The following is a 17,741-nucleotide window of genomic DNA, read 5'->3' as shown; positions in this document are numbered from 1 at the left end:
TAAATGTTGTTCATTACTTTGAAATGTGTTTCTTTCACTTTAGGAGAAATAGGGAGTGTTAGATACATTGTTCTTAGTTTAGTGATTGAAACTTTATCAAATTTTTGTAGTATATTATTTTTATTATGCATTTTAGGGTAAAGATAATCAATAAAACAATTTCTAATAAAGTGGTTAGTGCATTTTTTATCCAGAATAGAGAACCCTTGAATTGATAGTGGGGCCAATTGTGGTTGTATCGGATAGTATGCCAAAATATTTCTTGTTAGAAGGACGCATTTGGCCGAATTAGCTGTTAGCTAAACTAACGTTAGCTTGGGTGGAGGCTAGCGTGTAACAGATCGGCAGGTCGTAAAACAGTATTATCATCTGTGCATGCGTGAACATCTTGCGCATGCGCAGAACGGATTGTGCGGATCGGGTACTGACAGCAGGTCGTAAAACAATATTATCATCTTGCGCATGCGCAGAACGGATTGTGCAGGTGGAACGGATCGGGTAGTGGCTTTGGTCTGGCAGTCTTTGCGCAAGTCAGGGCCCGCGAACGCGACATTTTTTTTGCAGGGTGGTAGGGGAAGACTCATGAATATGCCTGCTCTGGTTGGGTTGGTTAGGTTTAGGCAAAAGGATTGGGATTAGTTAGGGTAAGAATGTCAGGGCGATAATATTCCAAAAAGGGGTAATACATGATAGCATCGATAACTGTGTGTAAACATATGCCAAGGTACTGTAAATGCACAGGGGTGCAAATAGCATACATTGATATTTGTACCAGACGGGGTATTAATAGAACACATTGCTGTGTACCGGCGGGGTAGCTCTTCTAATTGCACCAGTACGAATGTCATCCACTGCTAATTGTACCAGGGGTGCAAATAGCCTCACCCTAAACAAATATATGCCAATTGTTTCTGTCATTCAAACTGAGCAGGTGTTTGTTGGAGCGACTCGTCATGTCGGAGCCAGGGGCGCAACTACCCAGTGTCAGAGGGGTATGCAGAAACAATTTGGGCAGATGTTTAAATTCGCGTTCTGATTTGTTTACTACGTCCCCGCTGTCAGACGTAGGCTAATTGTTATATTTCCCTCATGTGCCGGGTTTTGATACAGAAATGCATCAAGATTAGCCTAATAGCCTATAACAAAACATGTTAAATTATTTCGATTTGGCATTAGAAGTAATCAGACTTCATCTGTAATAAGCAACACTAATGTTAGTGCAAACTGAAACGAAAGTGAGCTATTTATTTATTTATCTCCTAACTGAAGGAGGAGCCAGATAATGTCCTCTGCACCAACTGAAAATGAAACTAAACCAGTGGGGGTACGGTAGGCCACTGGTGCCTTTTTTGGTTTAAACCAAATAACCATAATGGTGCACGGTTCACCTACAGCATTTTAAATATCTCCCGTGGACGCACGTGGATCACCAAGTTGACGCACCTCCGATCATTACGCACCAAACTTTCTGTCTTCCTAAATTAAAATGTTTACATGTACTACAAGTCCAGAATCTGAGGTGTAGTTAGGCTACAGGTTGTTTACACTTGTGGCGCGCGCGCGCACACACACACACACACACACACACACACACACACACACACAGAAAGTCAGCTCACCGCTTGCAGGTCTCCGGGGTATATGGGCTGGACGGGGAGCGCCGTCATGAAGTCTGTCATCTGCGTAGCAGCAGCGGTCTCTCTCCTACCCAGCGGAGCAACAAGCCAAGATCACATTTTTGCATTTCACTTGTTCTTATAAAGCTCTTTTGTCTCATTGGTCCGTGTTAAGCATTATTAACGCTTGAGGCGACAGTGACTGCGGACCAGATAACGCTCCGGATACCGACTCACACACGCCCTGCTCGCAAATGTTAACTTCAAGTTCACTCCTCCTTTGATTCGTCACTTTGTTACTCGCCAGTACTAGCAGGGGAGCTGTTGATAGATTTCTTTTTAATTGCACAGATTAATAGTTTAGTCAGCCTTTAAGCCACAACGATCAAAACCACCAGTCATTTGAATATGATCACTCAAATAGTATTTTTATTGTTTAATGGCATATAGTTAACACAAACATGTCTCCACAAACGCAGCTGATTACATGAGGGCCAGGGCATATGTGTCAAGTTGTTTGGACATTTGCGTTGCATTGAAGCAGGATAGCCCCAATTCAATTATCACAACAGATTGCAAATTAATTCCTCAGCAGAACCAGATTTATTACACAGTAAATATATCATGAATGTTTATTTCAGACTGTCACAAGGGCTGGATTACCAACCACACACATGGGCTTTGTGGGTGTGTGTGGTTAGTGGGGATTTAATTAGCTGCTCATTTGTTTAGGAATATACACCACTAAAGTAACAATATAAACTCAAGTCATTAAGGCCTCAAGGATTATTATTAATATGCATTATTGAGTTGCAAAGTGGGAGGGGTTACTTCAGGCACCCAGAGTTTAAAAAATCACATCATCAGCACAAAGGATGACCAACTCCTTTAGAAAGTATCAAAGGTATGAGTCTGTACACATGAATAACATAAGTAGAGAAGTTAACTAAGACTCCCATTTCTGTAAGAATCATCTTCAATCATAAGACATGACTTACATTAATATTCTGTTGTGCTGCTAATAACCAGCGAGCAAACAAACTCGAAAGATAATTTTTTTTTTTAAATGATGACCACACTGCAGCTTGAAGAAATTCACATTCAGCTTTTGGGTTTGGATCCATTTGGCAACTATAGCTCCATTTTTGTTCACAGCTACAAGCTACAGCTCAAACTTGCACCTGTGACCGTATTCTTCTCTGTAGCTACACTACCGGTCAAAAGTTTGGGGTCACTTAAAAATTTCCATTCCACTCCATTCCAGACACAATACCTGCTGAGATCAGTTGTATTGTTTTTTTTAACCAGGGCAGCAGTTTTCAGATTACATTATTTGCTTACGTAATTTCAAAAGGGTTCTCGACTGTTGTAGAAAGAAGTGGCTGAAGAAACACTTGAAATTCATGCTTTTTGGTCTAAACGTCATACCCAAATTAAAAGTGGTACAGCTCCCATATACTTTGACACTCAGGGGTGTGCCTGATATCATTGGAAAGGTGATTGATGTGGGTTTGTTTGTGTATTTGAGAAGTGTTGTATTTTGTAGTTTTTTGGCTTTTTTATTTGCACTTTTCAAATAGAAATAAAAAAACGCACAGACATATTTGTAGAAAAGAATTCATATAAAATCCATTTTTGAGTCTTTTAGCTTCTGAATTTTTTTTCTGTAGTAAGCTGAGACGTGGCTAATGCTGTGTTGTCTGTCACCTGTCAGATGTGTTTACAGCAGTGTATTTTAATAATTTTACAGATTTATAACTTGGACAGAAAGAAAAAATCTCCATTCTAGCCTCTGTAACTCTGTGTCAGTAAGGCCTAGAATCACCCTGACACAACTTGAGTGTTTCCTTTCCAATGATATCAGGCACACCCCTAAGTGTCAAAGTATATGGGAGCTGTACCACTTTTAATTTGGGTATGACGTTTAGACCAAAAAGCATGGAATTTCAAGCATTTCTTCAGCCACTTCTGTCTACAACAGTCGAGAACCATTTTGCAATTATGTAAGCACATAATGTAATCTGAAAACTGCTGCCCTGATTAAAAAAACAATGCAACTGATCTCTGCTGGTATTCTGTCTGGAATGGAAATTTCTAAGTGACCCCAAACTTTTGACCGGTAGTGTACAGCAGCAGAGGATCATGGGTATTGTAGTATTTAGAGCCATCCACCACGCCAAACATAATATCTCCGAAACAAAGTTGAAATAACTATAATTGATGATCAGAACATAAACTTATAGCATTGTTACATTTAACAGGAGATTCATATGTTTTCATGTTGAGGAACATACAGAAAATCATCCAAGGTAATCTTTGAATTGGGAATTTAAGTTTTGAAAAAACATTTTTGGGGCCTCCCACTGCGCAACTCTATTAGCTGTCTTGTGGAGGGGCCTGTGTCACAATGTACATGGTGCATATTCCTAATAAAAATGGGTTTACAGCTCATTTCAGCGATGGAGCCTCCTAGTGCATTAATCCAGCCTGTAACAACAAAGCAGAAAACAAGTCGTCTCTAGGGATGGTTATAGAAACCTCAATTTATTTTCTAACTCTTTTAAATGTCTGGTCAGATTCATAATTGTGCATCATACATACGTATATTTTTACTATTCTTATAGTTCCTGTGCGGCTGCTTGAGTAAGTTTTGTAGAAAAACGTTTCTATTCCTCAGAGTAAGTATCAGTACTAGTGTTGATACCTAGCTTTAGTTATACCAGCTATGTTGTTGAATTCTTAAAGTATGTCATTATTAATTCCCGCATTGTAACAAGTGAACATCTGCTGAGACTCATTTGGATCTATGGGACTGTGCTCTCCAGTCTTTGCCCCGGCTCAGGCAGCCCCGTCCAGTTTAAGACCAGCCACGGAATCAGCAGCTTTTTCCTCCTCATCCTCCTCTTCCTCTTCTTCATCGTCATCTTCCTCATCGTCATCCTCATCTTCCTCATAATCGTCATCCTCTCCATCGTCGTCCCGTTGGCCACCTCCAGATGCTAGGTTCTTCCAGTAGGAGTCGTACCCTGACGCTCCGTCGTCGTAATCGTCATCATCAACGTCAGCCTGGCGGCCGAATTTCAGCGTGCGGGCTGCAGAGAACACACAGATGTGACATTAGCTCTGGTTTCATTTACTGGGATGGTGAAGTGACAAAAAAAAAGTCAGGGAAGGTTTCAGAAAATCATGTTCGTGTATTAAAGATCCACTGCAGTTTACATTTATTTCTCTGTGTTAAAAGTTAATTTAACAAAGCTAAGCACCTGAAAAATAAACACCTGCCAATCTTTCAAAAACCCAAGGTTGTTGAACATCATTTACCCCGGTTTTAAAAAGGTATTTCCAGAATCCTGAAAGACTGGCATGGATGAAATAAATATTCCCTCTGCTGCACGATAAATAAAGATTTTTACGGAAGTACAGCTCTGTTTCTTATCTGGGTAGCTGGAAAAGTCATATGTCGTTGCTCGTTTTGTACGACACAAGACAAATATAAACATCTTATTTTTTTATGAAAACCAAATAGAAAAGGAACATTAATGTAGACAAATATAAACAGATCAGGTCTGTGATTAAACACTTTTCCTTTTGGTCAAGTTATTTTTTCCTTGTTCAAGGATGAACCTTCAAGCTCAATAACTCAATTACATCACAGTACACATTGGTTACACACTGCAATGTTGCATTTGAATTAGTCATGGAGGATCTAATAAAACACGGATGAAATGCCATTTGGTCCAATGCACCTCTTTTATAAAGAGCTCTCATAAAAAAAGTGTAGTAAATGTGTTAATATCACCATACATTGCAAGTAAAAGTTGAATAAAAATGTGAAATGAGGAAAAACACTTCTGAGTTTTTTCAGAGTGGACAAACAACCGTCAACGGAATTATTTCAAATTTGTACGGGAAATAAAGTAAATTCCTTGAAAATGTCCCTGTTGTCACTCTTTCGGTTTCATTTCTCAAAATCATTCAGCAGGGAAGTCGAGGCTGCTGCCACTTCCTTTACGAGAAAAACAACTTTGAGACTCACTGGACATGCTGAGGTCTTTGGTCTCCTGGGTCTCGTGACCACACTTTGGGCAGGGCGGGGCTTTGCCTTTTTCCTGTTTGAAGACCTTACTCTTGGCATGGTCATCACAGTAACAGGCCTGAATGAACACAGTTATATGAAATTATCACATGGAAATGTTAACGCCACACACGTCTTGATGTATAGTGTAAGTTCTGGTTTGAAATATGAGAAATAAATCACATGACTGTTCAGGCTCATTAAGACAAGTAATGTAATTCATCCACATCTATTTAAATCAATTAAAATTTAATTAAAAATGTAATTTCCCCACTGGGGATCAATAAAAAGTATAAATTAAATTAAAATCAAAGCAACGTATTCATGTCTTGACAGCTGGTATATCCTTCTTGCCTGCCCTGAGAAGGATATACCAGCTGTATTTTCTCCTCCTGTACAGTTTGATAAAGCTTGTCTGACCATTCCTATTTCCATTGTATATCTATGTTAAGACAAATGTGACAAACAAACGGTTTTCTTACAAACGCTGAATGATAATTCACTTTACAGACAGTATTTATGTAACTGTTGGGACTGATCTACGGGCTTCAAAAATGAAAAGTTTGGATTTCTTTTCAGAGGTACAGTATTCCTAATACTGGCTGTGGAAATATCACTTCCTAACACGAGTCCAGTACAAGACAAGGGGAAAAATCCACGAGGGCATTCTGTGAAGAAATGCACACTTAAGTTCAGCTGAAGCTAATATGAGGCACCAACCGTTTAAACTTTTCCAAAGTGTCTTTTCAGTACAAAATGTCCTCTTTGTTTCCACACACACTTTTTACTTTCTGAGGGATCTTCCGGTGGTTTTGTTGTAGGAAAAAACGCTTGTAGCACCAAACTCACTAGATTCAGCTAACTGAAGACTATCATATTATATATATATATATATATATATATATATATATATATATATATATATATATATATATATATATATATATATAAAGTATATATAAAGGGTTTGGGATTTCTTTTGAAAGGTTGGTGGTTTTTCTGTTTTCTTTTGTAGTTGCTTCCCTTTCTTGTATTTTATTACTTGTATTCTCCTCTACATGGGACTTCTGGTTGTATACATTTCATGTAAAGTACACCGAGTTTACCTGTAATGAAATCTGCTATATCAGTAAAATTGATTTGGAAACTAATGCCATCATAAGCTGCCAAGCCACTTGTGCATTTTGTAGATTGAGCTGCAGTGTGTTAACGTTCCACTCACCTTACAGCGCAGGCAGGAATGCTGTCCCAGTCTATTACAGGAAACACCTAAAATAGAATGTACAGAAGGGCAAAACAAAGTATAAATGATCACGTTCCCTCTTTTGCACAAATACCCTCGAGACAGCATCCCTTCAATGGATAAGATAAACTTCACTTTCCCCATTAACCACAAAAAAAATCCAATGAATGGGATTGTGAAAAGAAAACCAAATGACTCACATTTGTATGTTTCTGCCTGGAGGACTTGGCAGCTTGCCTGGTGCTCAAACTGATCATCCTCACACAAGAAGTTATGACAAAAGGAACAGCGAAAGATACGCCCTCCTGTTCAGGGATTTTAGACATACAGATATTTGCTCATAGTAACTCATAAATTGATATTAAGTGTGATACTGATACGACCGGGTGAATTTCAAACAAACACGGGAGGGGGGGTGTCTTACCATGATCCCAGACAGCCCGGTCACACTCGATGCAGTCTGCATCAGTCAGAGGACACACACAGGCATGAGTGCTAAGACATTTCCTGCCGTGGCACACCCACGCTTCACAGAAATCACATACTGCTCCCTTGTGGTTAAGAAGAAAATTACAATGGAAAAAAAGCAAAGCGTTTGCCATGATTTATTTTTCTGATGCCACTGTATACTAGGGGGGAGAATCGAAAATCGTATGTATCGTGATATTTTGCAACGATTTTTAAATAGATTTTTTTCCCTAGAATCTATATTTTTTTATTATTATTATACCAATCATTCACCAAAATATATTCTGTTTATACGGTATCATATCCGTTTCCAGCAAAACAGACTGAAAGCATGAAATGGAGAAAAAACATGTTATGTACTTCTTTACAAATGTTGTAAAGGACTTGTGATGTCCATTCTTTATAGTAAACAATTAGTTTTTAGAAATGACTCATGATATATTGTCCCTAGAAGTGTATTATTAAACTTTTGTTTTAGTTAAAGAAGGAACAGAAAATAACAAAACTCAATACTATTGAATCACAATACTTAGAAGTGCAATAAATGAAAATCACAATACAAATTGAATCGGCAGCCATGTATCTTGAAAGAATCAAATCAGGACAAAAGCATATTGTCCCAGCCCTACATACATAAAAATAAATTGACCTTAAACAAGAAAGAATTTACTGCATTGTAAGGAACATTTGTTTCGATGAAATAAATTACTGTGTCATGTCAAGGTAAAAACACACCTAATGAATAAAAGCACACTTGCAAATAATGGCTTGAACTAAAATAACCCAACACATTATTAACAGACAAACACACTTTAAAAAACTAGTACTGTACCTACTCTTACATTCCTGCAACAACCAAATGTCCCCATAAGGATTGATAAGTGCGGATGGATCAAAGAATAAAGAAGCATTCTTACGGTGTGATAATAAAAAAAATAATGTTGCTAACTTACCACCATGGCCATTCCAGTGCTGTGGATGCCTGGATGCTTGACGACACAATCTGATGACTTCATGCACTTGGTTTTGCCTGACAACACAAGCATTAAAGTGCTCATATCATGCTCATTTTCAGGTTCATAATTGTATTTAGGAGGTTATATCAGAATAGGTTTATATGGTTTAATTTCCAAAAAACACCATATTTTGTCAAGGAAGTTAAGGCTGGACTACAGTAGAGTTGTTTGGAGCAGTTTGTGAACAGAAACAGATTTATGCAGTACATAATTGGAGTGTCCTGCTGTCTGCCATGTGTCTTTTTAGATACCACCACTTGGAAGCGCCAAAGTAGAATATTTTCAACATCTAGACTAGTGGCTTTAATGCCACTGTTTTGACACATGAGGATCAGCTTACTTGTCATGGTTAATCCTACTCAGTGAAAACAGATGTGTTCTGTGTTCTGTGGCTCTGGAGGAGCTTTCTTAGGGCCAAATTCCACCAGGAGCGTATGCGCTGCGTTCCGGCGGCGCCAGCAATAGCAACCAGTCACAACAATGCATATTATTCCACCAGCGCGTCCCAGAAGCGTGCAAGAAGCAGCTCTCCTGAATTATAAACTGGAGGCGTGCGGATTAAAAGACCTTTACAATAACGGTTAAGGAGGGTCAAACAAAAGACTAGGTCAGGTTGCAGTATGGGAAGTGGGGGATGCAATATTATTTAAACGTGATGCGTTCCTAGGGACTAAAAGTCAGGATATATCTTGATCTCTGCTGCACCAAATTTGACCTTTTTTTTTTTTTTTTACAGGACTTTTTTTTAAATTATCAACAAATCCCATTAAAAGACCAAAACCAACAATTAATTAATCCAAAAAATATGTAACATCTGTGCAGCTAAAGAGTGGTATACCTGTATCTTATTATTCTGTGCCATAGTCCTCCATTGTTGTTGTTAAAAACACATCAACGAACCACACTGTTGCACTGGGTGACATGTTACTTCATTATGACTTGAGTTGATCCCTTATACATTATCCTGGTGCTGTACTGTAAATCTGTGGCTGAAAATAGTCCCCAACAAATGCACTATTTACAACTGTTTGAGTAATTATTGTTAAAAACTACAGTGATTCATGATCTATTTCTAAGGATTTACGTCTTGGTGAATGAGCTTGGTGCTGGGAGCCACAGCTAGGGCAGGGACGACAGTAAGATTTGAGAGAAGAATTAACTAGTAAGATGTTTAACATTATAGTAACATAAAGTACTTCTTAACATACATGTAAACATTCCACATTTCTGTGCAGTTTACTCACCACACTGAGCGCAGACAGGCAGCTTCTGCACTGAACTACAAAAGTAGCAGAAAGCTCTGTTCTTCTGTTTTCTACCAGGTGACATGACATGAGGAGAAAAAAATGTTTTAAGTGGTTGACTAGAAATACTTTTACCTAAATAAATGTTATATACCACAATACAGTCACTTACCTCTGACATTTGTCACAGTCCTACAAAAAGAGAAGACAATAAAGAACAATATAAGAAAAAGTACTTCAGATGTGATAGTTTGAGTGTTGCCATTATGTCTTAGCTACACACCATGTTAGAGTTGCAGGGGTGTTTGGCCACATCGACAACATCCCGATTGGCTCGATTCTGTTTCTCTCGCTCTTTACGACTCTCAGCCTTTTTCCGGGCACCGGTTTTCTTTTTGGGCATCTCTGGTTCAACAGGCTGCTTTCCACAGCACTAACAGCTGGTTTAATGGCTGGTGTCCACGGAGATAACAGCTGGTTTATTAACACTGGTGTCCACAGAGCTAATGTCTGATTACCTGCAAACCAAGAAAAATGGAAAGATTAATTTTAAAAAGGTGAAACAACACAGATATGATACGTTAACAACAGGGTTCAAAGTTAACTTTTTCGTCCAACAGCTAAATGGCTAGTGAATGTTAAAATGTTACCAGCCACTGGATTACCATTGTTTTTTTGGCTGGTTAATAAATCAAATCTATTAGCCAATTTGATATTTTACCAGCATTTGGCTGGCAATTGGTGCTAATTTTGGACCCTGGTTAACGCAATAACTTAGTGGGACTTCCTATGTGCCTCCTTCAATAGAACTACACCAAAGTACGGCACCAATACAACATTCTGTAGGACTTTCCTTCTTTCTAACTCCCTTGCTGCAAACACGGAACATTAGTTTGCTAAGTGCTGTTGTGGGGACGCAACTATTTTATAAAGAAATTAAGCTAACCGAGGAAAACTTCTAAGTTAGTAAGTAACGTTGTAAGTAGTAGTAAAGTTGTTTTATTTGACTTCTCTTGTTCATAAATACACACAGAATCGAATAAGTAAGGCAATGATCGATAACACATTGACGCATTATGAAGTAAAAACATTAACGGTAACGTTAACCCATTAGTTTATAACATGTCTGTTAATGTTGGCTAACGTTAGTTAGCTGTCGCAGACAGCAGAGACTGTTGATCTGACACGTAGAATCACATGGTAAATACGTTAAATTAACTTTAGTTATTGTCGTTTATATTTGATATTAAGGGTGTATAGCGGTTACATTAATGGCCCAAAATGCTAAATCTAAATGTCATTTAAAATGTAAGAGTCTGATTTGCAAATATTTACCGAAATGATCAGCACTCCCGACTTCTTGTAGGTCCGGTCTGAAAATTCGTCCGGGCTGAGAAATACTGTCAAGCTGTTCGTTCCTTCTTCTTCTTCTTCTTCTATGAAATTTTACGGCAGCCGGCAGCCAATACGTTGCATTGCTGCCAGCTACGGAACTAGCACCTTAATGCACTATATCCGATGATACAGTCCAGTGTCTATTAAAAATTTGAAAAAACAACGTTTTCCCCTCCCGCTTAATCCTAATTCTAAAATACTTTTCAGAGACACTTCTTCCAAGCAAATTTCTGAGTAGATCTTGTCTTTGACGGTCATAATTTCTACAAGAAATCAAAACATGTTGCACTGTCTCCGGATCCTGACATGAACACAAACCACTCTGGTGCTTACCTAAAATAAATAAATTGCTGTTCAGAAACGTGTGACCAATCCTCATTCTAGAAATAATAACCTCGTCCCTACGTCTAACCTCCCTTCTTGTACAAACATTAACTGAGTCAGTGACCTTACTAGAGATTGAGAGTAAATGCCTGCCTTTATGTTCTTGCTCCCAGAGCTGTTGCCATTTGAAAATTGTTCCCTGCCACACAATACTTTTACCCTCCGCCTTGGATAGATTAATGGTGACATCTATAGCCTCCTTTTCAGCAGCTGCCTTGGCCAACTTATCAGCCTTTTCATTTGAGGTAATACCTACATGAGCTGGGACCCAGACGAATGATATTTCTACCCCTCTCCTTGTCACATCTCTAATTGCCAGAAGAATATCATATACAAGATCTTGACGACTCTTTGATAACACCTTTCCCAATACTATTAATAGCTGACACAGAGTCACTACATATCAACACTTTTTGGTTCTGAATCTGTTTAGTCCATCGCACTGCCATCAGAATTGCATACAACTCCACTGTGAACACACTTAGGAAATTTGAAGTTCTTTTACAAGCTTGAGCTCCCAGACTTTATTAAATACATGTAAAACCTTCTGAATTCCCTTATCACTTAAATGTCTTAACATACTATAACAAATTTCATCTTTACCTGGAGCTGAATTCTTACACTTATCCAAGGCATTTCTTAACTCTCTCAGTGTGAAGAGAACATTGTACTTATCCTCTAATTTCCCTTTCTTTTGAATAACCTCAACATATAGACTCCTTGTTTCTTCCCTACCCCTTTTTTCTTCTTCTAAGAGATTACTAGAACTATGTACCTTACTCAGTGTCCTCACCATCATTTCTGCTTTCTCTAAGTTTGATATAGCTAACTGTTCTCCATCTGAAAGGATTGGATAATTCCACTCTCTTCGATTACCTTCCATTTTCTTAATCATTCCCCATATATCATTTATATTAATAGTACTTCCAATTGAGCTACAATAATCCCTCCAGTATGCTCTTTTCCTTTGCCTTGTACACCTTCTCACTAAAGCCTGTGCTTGCTTATATTCAATCAAATGTTGAAAGTTATGAGTTCTTTTTAATCTTCTAAAAGCTCTGTTCCTGTCCCTAACTACCTCGTCACAATCAACACTCCACCAAGGAACCGCTTTTCTTACTAACTTTCCCGAACTTTTTGGTATTGCAACCATTGCAGCCATATAAATACTCTGTCCAACTCAATTTCAGCTATGTCAACATCATTTGTTTCTTGGACCGAACTAATATACAACTCACTTGTTTCCATACATTTTTTCCAGTCTGCCTCTTTGAAAATCCACCTTCCATGACTATTATTCATGCTCAACCTTCAAAAAAAATAAAAAAATATCAACATTCAATTTACATATAATTGGGTAGTGATCACTTCCAATAGTGCCGTCTCCATGCACTTCCCACTCACACTTTGGAGCCAGTCTACTAAACAAAAATGTAAGGTCTAATACTGACTCTTTACCAGTACTAATATCAATCCTAGTCTTTCTACCATCATTCAAACAAACTAAGTTCCTATCAGTCATTATCTCCTAAATCACCTGTCCATTTTTGTCTGTCTTTTCCCCTCCCCACAGTGTATTGTGGGCATTAAAATCTCCACACCATATAACATTATCTCTATCCTGGCCTTCTATTCCCTCTAATTTATTTAAGTCTAACGGTTTACAAGGGTTATAATAATTTATTATTACTATTTTCTTTTTATCTGCCTATACTTCCACTACCACATACTCTTGTTCCTTCCCAGCACCCAACACCCTATAGGGTACACCCTTTCTTACAAAGGTAGCACAACCCCCACCACTTCCTTGCTCTCTGTCTTGTCTGATTACCATATAATTAGATAAAACAAAATCAAATCTAGGTTTTAACCATGTTTCTTGAATACACAATACATCAGGTTTCACACTCCTACAATCTATAAACTGTTTAAAATCTTGACCATTCGCCAACAGACTCCTTGCATTCCATTGGAAAATGATCATAAGAAATAAGATCATCCTTTACCGACGTCCTGACTAGAGTGTACAGCAAGACAGTCCCTTATTACTTCCCATTTTAAGTCCAACATGCCCAAATGCTGAATTGCTGCCTTTGCAATGATTTGAATCCTTTCAGTTTTGGATTTAACCTCAGATGTTGCATTTATGACCCCTGCAATAAAGATAACCAAATCCCTTTTTTCTCCATACTCCTTTTTCTCCTTCTCCTTCTCTTTTACAAGTTCTTGTCGCTGTGTCCATGCATTCCCTGTTGCTATTTCCTGTCTAACATTTACTACACCCATCCTTGTCGTTTGCTCCACTCTTTTAACTGCTTCTGCATAAGGAACTCTATCCTTTCTTTTCACACTCTGAACCTCAGTCTCCCTCCTCATTGCTTCACACCCCCAGTAGGCCGCACTGTGACACCCTCCACAATTACAGCATTTAGGTCTCACCCCCTCTCCACATTCCCCATAATCATGCTCCCCACCACATCTGGCACACCTTTTAGTCCCTTTGCACAACTTAGCTACATGACCAAACTTCTGACACTTGTAGCATCTCATTGGCTTATGAGTAAACTCTCTTACTCTGTATCTCATATACCCGAAATATAGCTCTGTAGGCAACTCTTTTGTGCTAAACTGAACCAAAACTGACTCGGTTTCTGTTTTCTCAACCCCCTTGGTTAAACCCTTTGCACTCTGAACAGCCTCACACTTTTCTTTTACATTTTTCACCAGCTCCGTCATCTCAACTGCTAAAGGAATCCCATAAATTACTCCTTTACTTCCTTGCTCACCCACTTTCACCACCTTCACCACCACGATTTTCCCAACAGCTTGCAATTTCAAAGCTCTTCCAATCTGCTCTTCAGAGTTACACCCAATCAACAAATTACCATCATTTAGAATCCTAGCATATTTAACCTCGCCAACCTGATTCTTAATTATCTTCGTCAATTTGAATGGATCCAAACTCTTCACTCCTGGTTCTTCAAACCTCACAACAACATTCCATTTCTCCTCACTCTCTTGTACTCCTCTAACCCGCTTTGCTTTATTTATCCTCCTTATCTGCCAGTTCCCATCTTCCGGATCCAACTCATCCATACTACAACTATCTTCCTGATTGCCTGCCTGTTCGTTCCTACTAACGTTACTGGTATATATATGTTACAAGCAGGTTATCTCACAAATATAAAATATACATTATTTCCTATACTTTACAAGTAAATTACTAATAAACACATTTAGTGTACGTTGAACTAACTAGACTATCCATTTCCCTATTAAATAACTTCACATTACCAGATGTTAGCGCTGTTGCAGTATTGATACATGAAAGCAAAACAGTGAGGAAAACAGCCCTGTGATAAGTAGCCTACGGAAGAGGATTAGGGCCCCATGTGAAAAAAAAAATTTGAATTCTGAGTTTAAAGTCAGAATTCTGACTTATTTTTAAAATCTAAAATGTATTTGAATTCTGAGTTTTTAAAGTCTGACATTTTTGCTTCACATGGGGCCCTAATCTTCTTCTGTAGAAAAGCTGTTATTTTAAAGACATTGAAAACTATTTCACTTAAGCAAACAAAAGTCTTAGGTTACTAATAAACCTGGACTTACTTGGCTCATCCCAACTGGTTTCAAGTGTCTCTCTAGAAAGCTGATTAAGATTTAACAAGATGTTTCATCGAATTTGTCATGCAGAAAGACTAAACATATGTAAATTGAATAGTCAGATGTAATGGAACAACACATATAAGTAATAGGAATAACACAAAATACAATTTTAAAACCTTTTAAAAAATTAATTTTGAAATTTCATTTTAAAATGCAACTATTCATCGTAAAAACATAATAACACAATGAATCGGCTAGATTCATGATCATTAAGTTCATATTTTATATTCTTTGTTTTTGACAAAATGCAATAATGCCAAACCGTTCATAGTTAGTACGGAAACTGTTCATATGATTCTAATGCTTGGTTCATTTGATTGATTTCTCTGGCAGTGGATTACATGATTTATGACGCAGATGTTTTAGTTACCGTGCGTTCATGGACATCGGAAAAACGTTTTTCCGAGTGAAAACGTCACCATTCACGTAACTTCCTGTGGGAATTAGAGGTGGGAAACCTTTTATATATGTCAATGTGGGAAACTCGGGCTGGATTTTGATAACCGAGTTCCCCAGTTGGTGACGTGTTGTTGACAACTGACGTTTGATGTAGGCGACTTTGGTTCACTGAACATATTTCAATGACAATAAACTGTTTATTGTGGACAAATGCCTCTGCCAAGAAACATGCACAGACATAACATGTTTGAAATTATTCATAAATAGGCCTATGTATAAAACAACAACACATTATCCGTGTCCTTTCATGTTCGTTGTCCTGCAGATAACACAAACAAACACCTAGCGATGTGCTGTTTGGATGCTCGCATAAGAAAACAGCAGAAAATCTTTTGTTATTGTGGCCTCCATGTTTTCACACATCTGATGCTCTAGGCTACGACCAACCGTTGGTGGCAGTCATGCAAAAAGTTGTTATGCCAAACGCCAATATAGCAGAAGAAGAAGAACACGCATCCCGACCATAGACAGTATATAATGGACCAATAGACCCCGTTGCTCTGGACGGAGACCAGTGAAGGCTATTAGAAGCACTTTTCCGGTGATGGCCAGCTTTACTGCGCAGCCTCCAACTGAGAGAATGTGACGTGAGTAACGTGTCTGAAAGTTGTAAGTCTTCTGGTAGCTGTGCCAAGAGAAATCTCAATCATTCCCAATCTTACAGATACGGAGACTGTACGTGTATGAAAGGAGATAACATGGGCACAGGCTAATTATTGATCACTAACATGCTAGTTAACATTAGTAATTAAACCTAAACATTTCATGTAAGTCGAAACTGCCTGCGAGCTTCTCCTGTACTATACGGTAATTCCTCTACTATGCGACAGTAAGTCACTTGGTTATGACACAATCGTTAGCTTATTTTTACAAAAACGTCTGCTACGGAGCCATAACGTGAGGTACAAGGTAATGACGCCTTTTATACATTGTCGTGTTTCTTTGGAACTAAACAATGGACAAATAGAGTCTTCAAACATTTCTGATGTAAAGTTATTCACAGTCAAGTGACGTAAAAAAAAAAATGGCGGTCAGCGGAATGCTAACAGGAGGTGATGGCCAGTTAGCAACAAAATGGCGCCATGATGGCTCGAGTTCTGAAGCGAAGCTTACCCCCTTGATCCCGACCAAGGGGGTGGCTTTCCATGTAAGCTTCGCTTCAGAACCTACTGTCTATGTTCAGAACGCAAACCTCCGATGGCGCCATTTTGTTGCTACGAAGCGATCACCTCTTGTTAGCATTACACTGACCGCCATTTTTATTTTACGTCACTTGACTGCGAATAACTTTACATCTGAAGCGTTTAAAGACTCTATTTGTCCATTGTTTATTTCTAAAGAAACACGACAATGTATAAAAGGCTCCATTACCTTGTACCTCACGTTATGGCTCCGTAGCAGACGTTTTTGTAAAAATAAGCTAACGATTGTGTCATAACCAAGTGACTTACTGTCGCACAGTAGAGGAATTACCGTATAGTACAGGAGAAGCTCGCAGGCAGTTTCGATTTACATTAGCTGTTTAGGTTTAATTACTAATGTTAACTAGCATGTTAGTTAGCAATAATTAGCCTGTGCTTATGTTATCTCCTTACATATACCTACTCTCTCCGTCTCTGTAAGATTGGAAATGATTGAGATTTCTCTTTGCACAGCTACCACAAGACTTACAACTTTCAGACACGTTGCTCACGTCACATTTACGTTGTCTCTGTCAGTTGGAGGCTGCGCAGTAAAGCAAGAGATCAACGGAAAAGTGCTTCTAATAGCCTTCACTGGTCTCCGTCCAGAGCAACGGGGATACTGTCTATGATCCCGACCATGTTTTTTTTTTTTTTTTTTTTTTTTTTTTTTCTATAATTTTATTGAGCACATAACAAGTAGGCTACACAGTCACAAATGTATACGAACAGGTAAAGTACGCCAGGGGAGATACAACCAATAATAGAATAAAAAAAGAAAGAAAACAACTCAATTTACATCAAGCATTTGAAGTACAAATAGTGTGTGAGTTCTAACAGCCTTCTTATTACTGCAACAGGATATAGTAGATATATAATGTTTAATGTGAATGGACAGCTCAACGAAGTTAGGTGTTTTATTTTGGAATTTTGACTTATGGATGTAAAATTTGGTCAAAATTAAAATCAGGTTGATTACATAAAATTGAGAGGT

The 17,741-nt window shown here is 38.3% G+C and overlaps 2 protein-coding genes across 5 annotated transcripts in view; both read right to left on the bottom strand.

Moving 5' to 3' along the window:
* The window catches only part of LOC114565487 (interleukin-15), a 37,163-nt gene that overhangs the window by 13,907 nt on the left and 5,515 nt on the right, over window positions 1-17,741 (bottom strand). For 2 of the 4 annotated variants that reach the window (XM_028593582.1, XM_028593590.1), the window contains exon 1: window positions 1,620-1,878. The exons of the other annotated variants lie outside the window; for them this stretch is intronic. In XM_028593582.1, the coding sequence (XP_028449383.1) occupies window positions 1,620-1,679 (60 nt within the window). In that variant the 5' untranslated portion in view covers window positions 1,680-1,878. Of the gene's footprint in view, window positions 1-1,619; window positions 1,879-17,741 lie in introns of those variants that run through there. 4 annotated transcript variants of the gene reach the window in all.
* On the bottom strand, window positions 3,678-11,121 carry znf330 (zinc finger protein 330). The gene is made up of 10 exons (XM_028593554.1): window positions 10,998-11,121; window positions 9,946-10,180; window positions 9,835-9,854; window positions 9,663-9,733; window positions 8,356-8,432; window positions 7,359-7,485; window positions 7,135-7,239; window positions 6,914-6,960; window positions 5,653-5,770; window positions 3,678-4,708 (listed from the first exon to the last, which is right to left on the bottom strand). The coding sequence occupies exons 2-10, from the start codon at window positions 10,063-10,065 to the stop codon at window positions 4,455-4,457; spliced, it is 939 nt and encodes a 312-aa protein (XP_028449355.1). The 5' UTR covers window positions 10,066-10,180; window positions 10,998-11,121; the 3' UTR covers window positions 3,678-4,454.

Source organism: Perca flavescens, chromosome 2 (assembly GCF_004354835.1).
Source record: "Perca flavescens isolate YP-PL-M2 chromosome 2, PFLA_1.0, whole genome shotgun sequence".
Lineage (NCBI taxonomy): Eukaryota > Metazoa > Chordata > Actinopteri > Perciformes > Percidae > Perca > Perca flavescens.
The sequence above is the reverse complement of the archived record's forward strand: the minus strand, read 5'-3'. Positions and strand labels throughout refer to the sequence as shown.

What these genes read in the sequence shown, in the direction of transcription:
- znf330 (XM_028593554.1), bottom strand. Translation starts at nt 10,065, where the DNA reads ATGCCCAAAAAGAAAACCGGTGCCCGGAAAAAGGCTGAGAGTCGTAAA. An exon ending in GACTGTGACAAATGTCAGAG is followed by an intron (nt 9,734 to 9,834) that starts GTAAGTGACTGT and finishes GTCACCTGGTAG; the next exon opens with AAAACAGAAGAACAGAGCTT. An exon ending in CCAGGCAGAAACATACAAAT is followed by an intron (nt 6,961 to 7,134) that starts GTGAGTCATTTG and finishes ATTCTATTTTAG; the next exon opens with GTGTTTCCTGTAATAGACTG.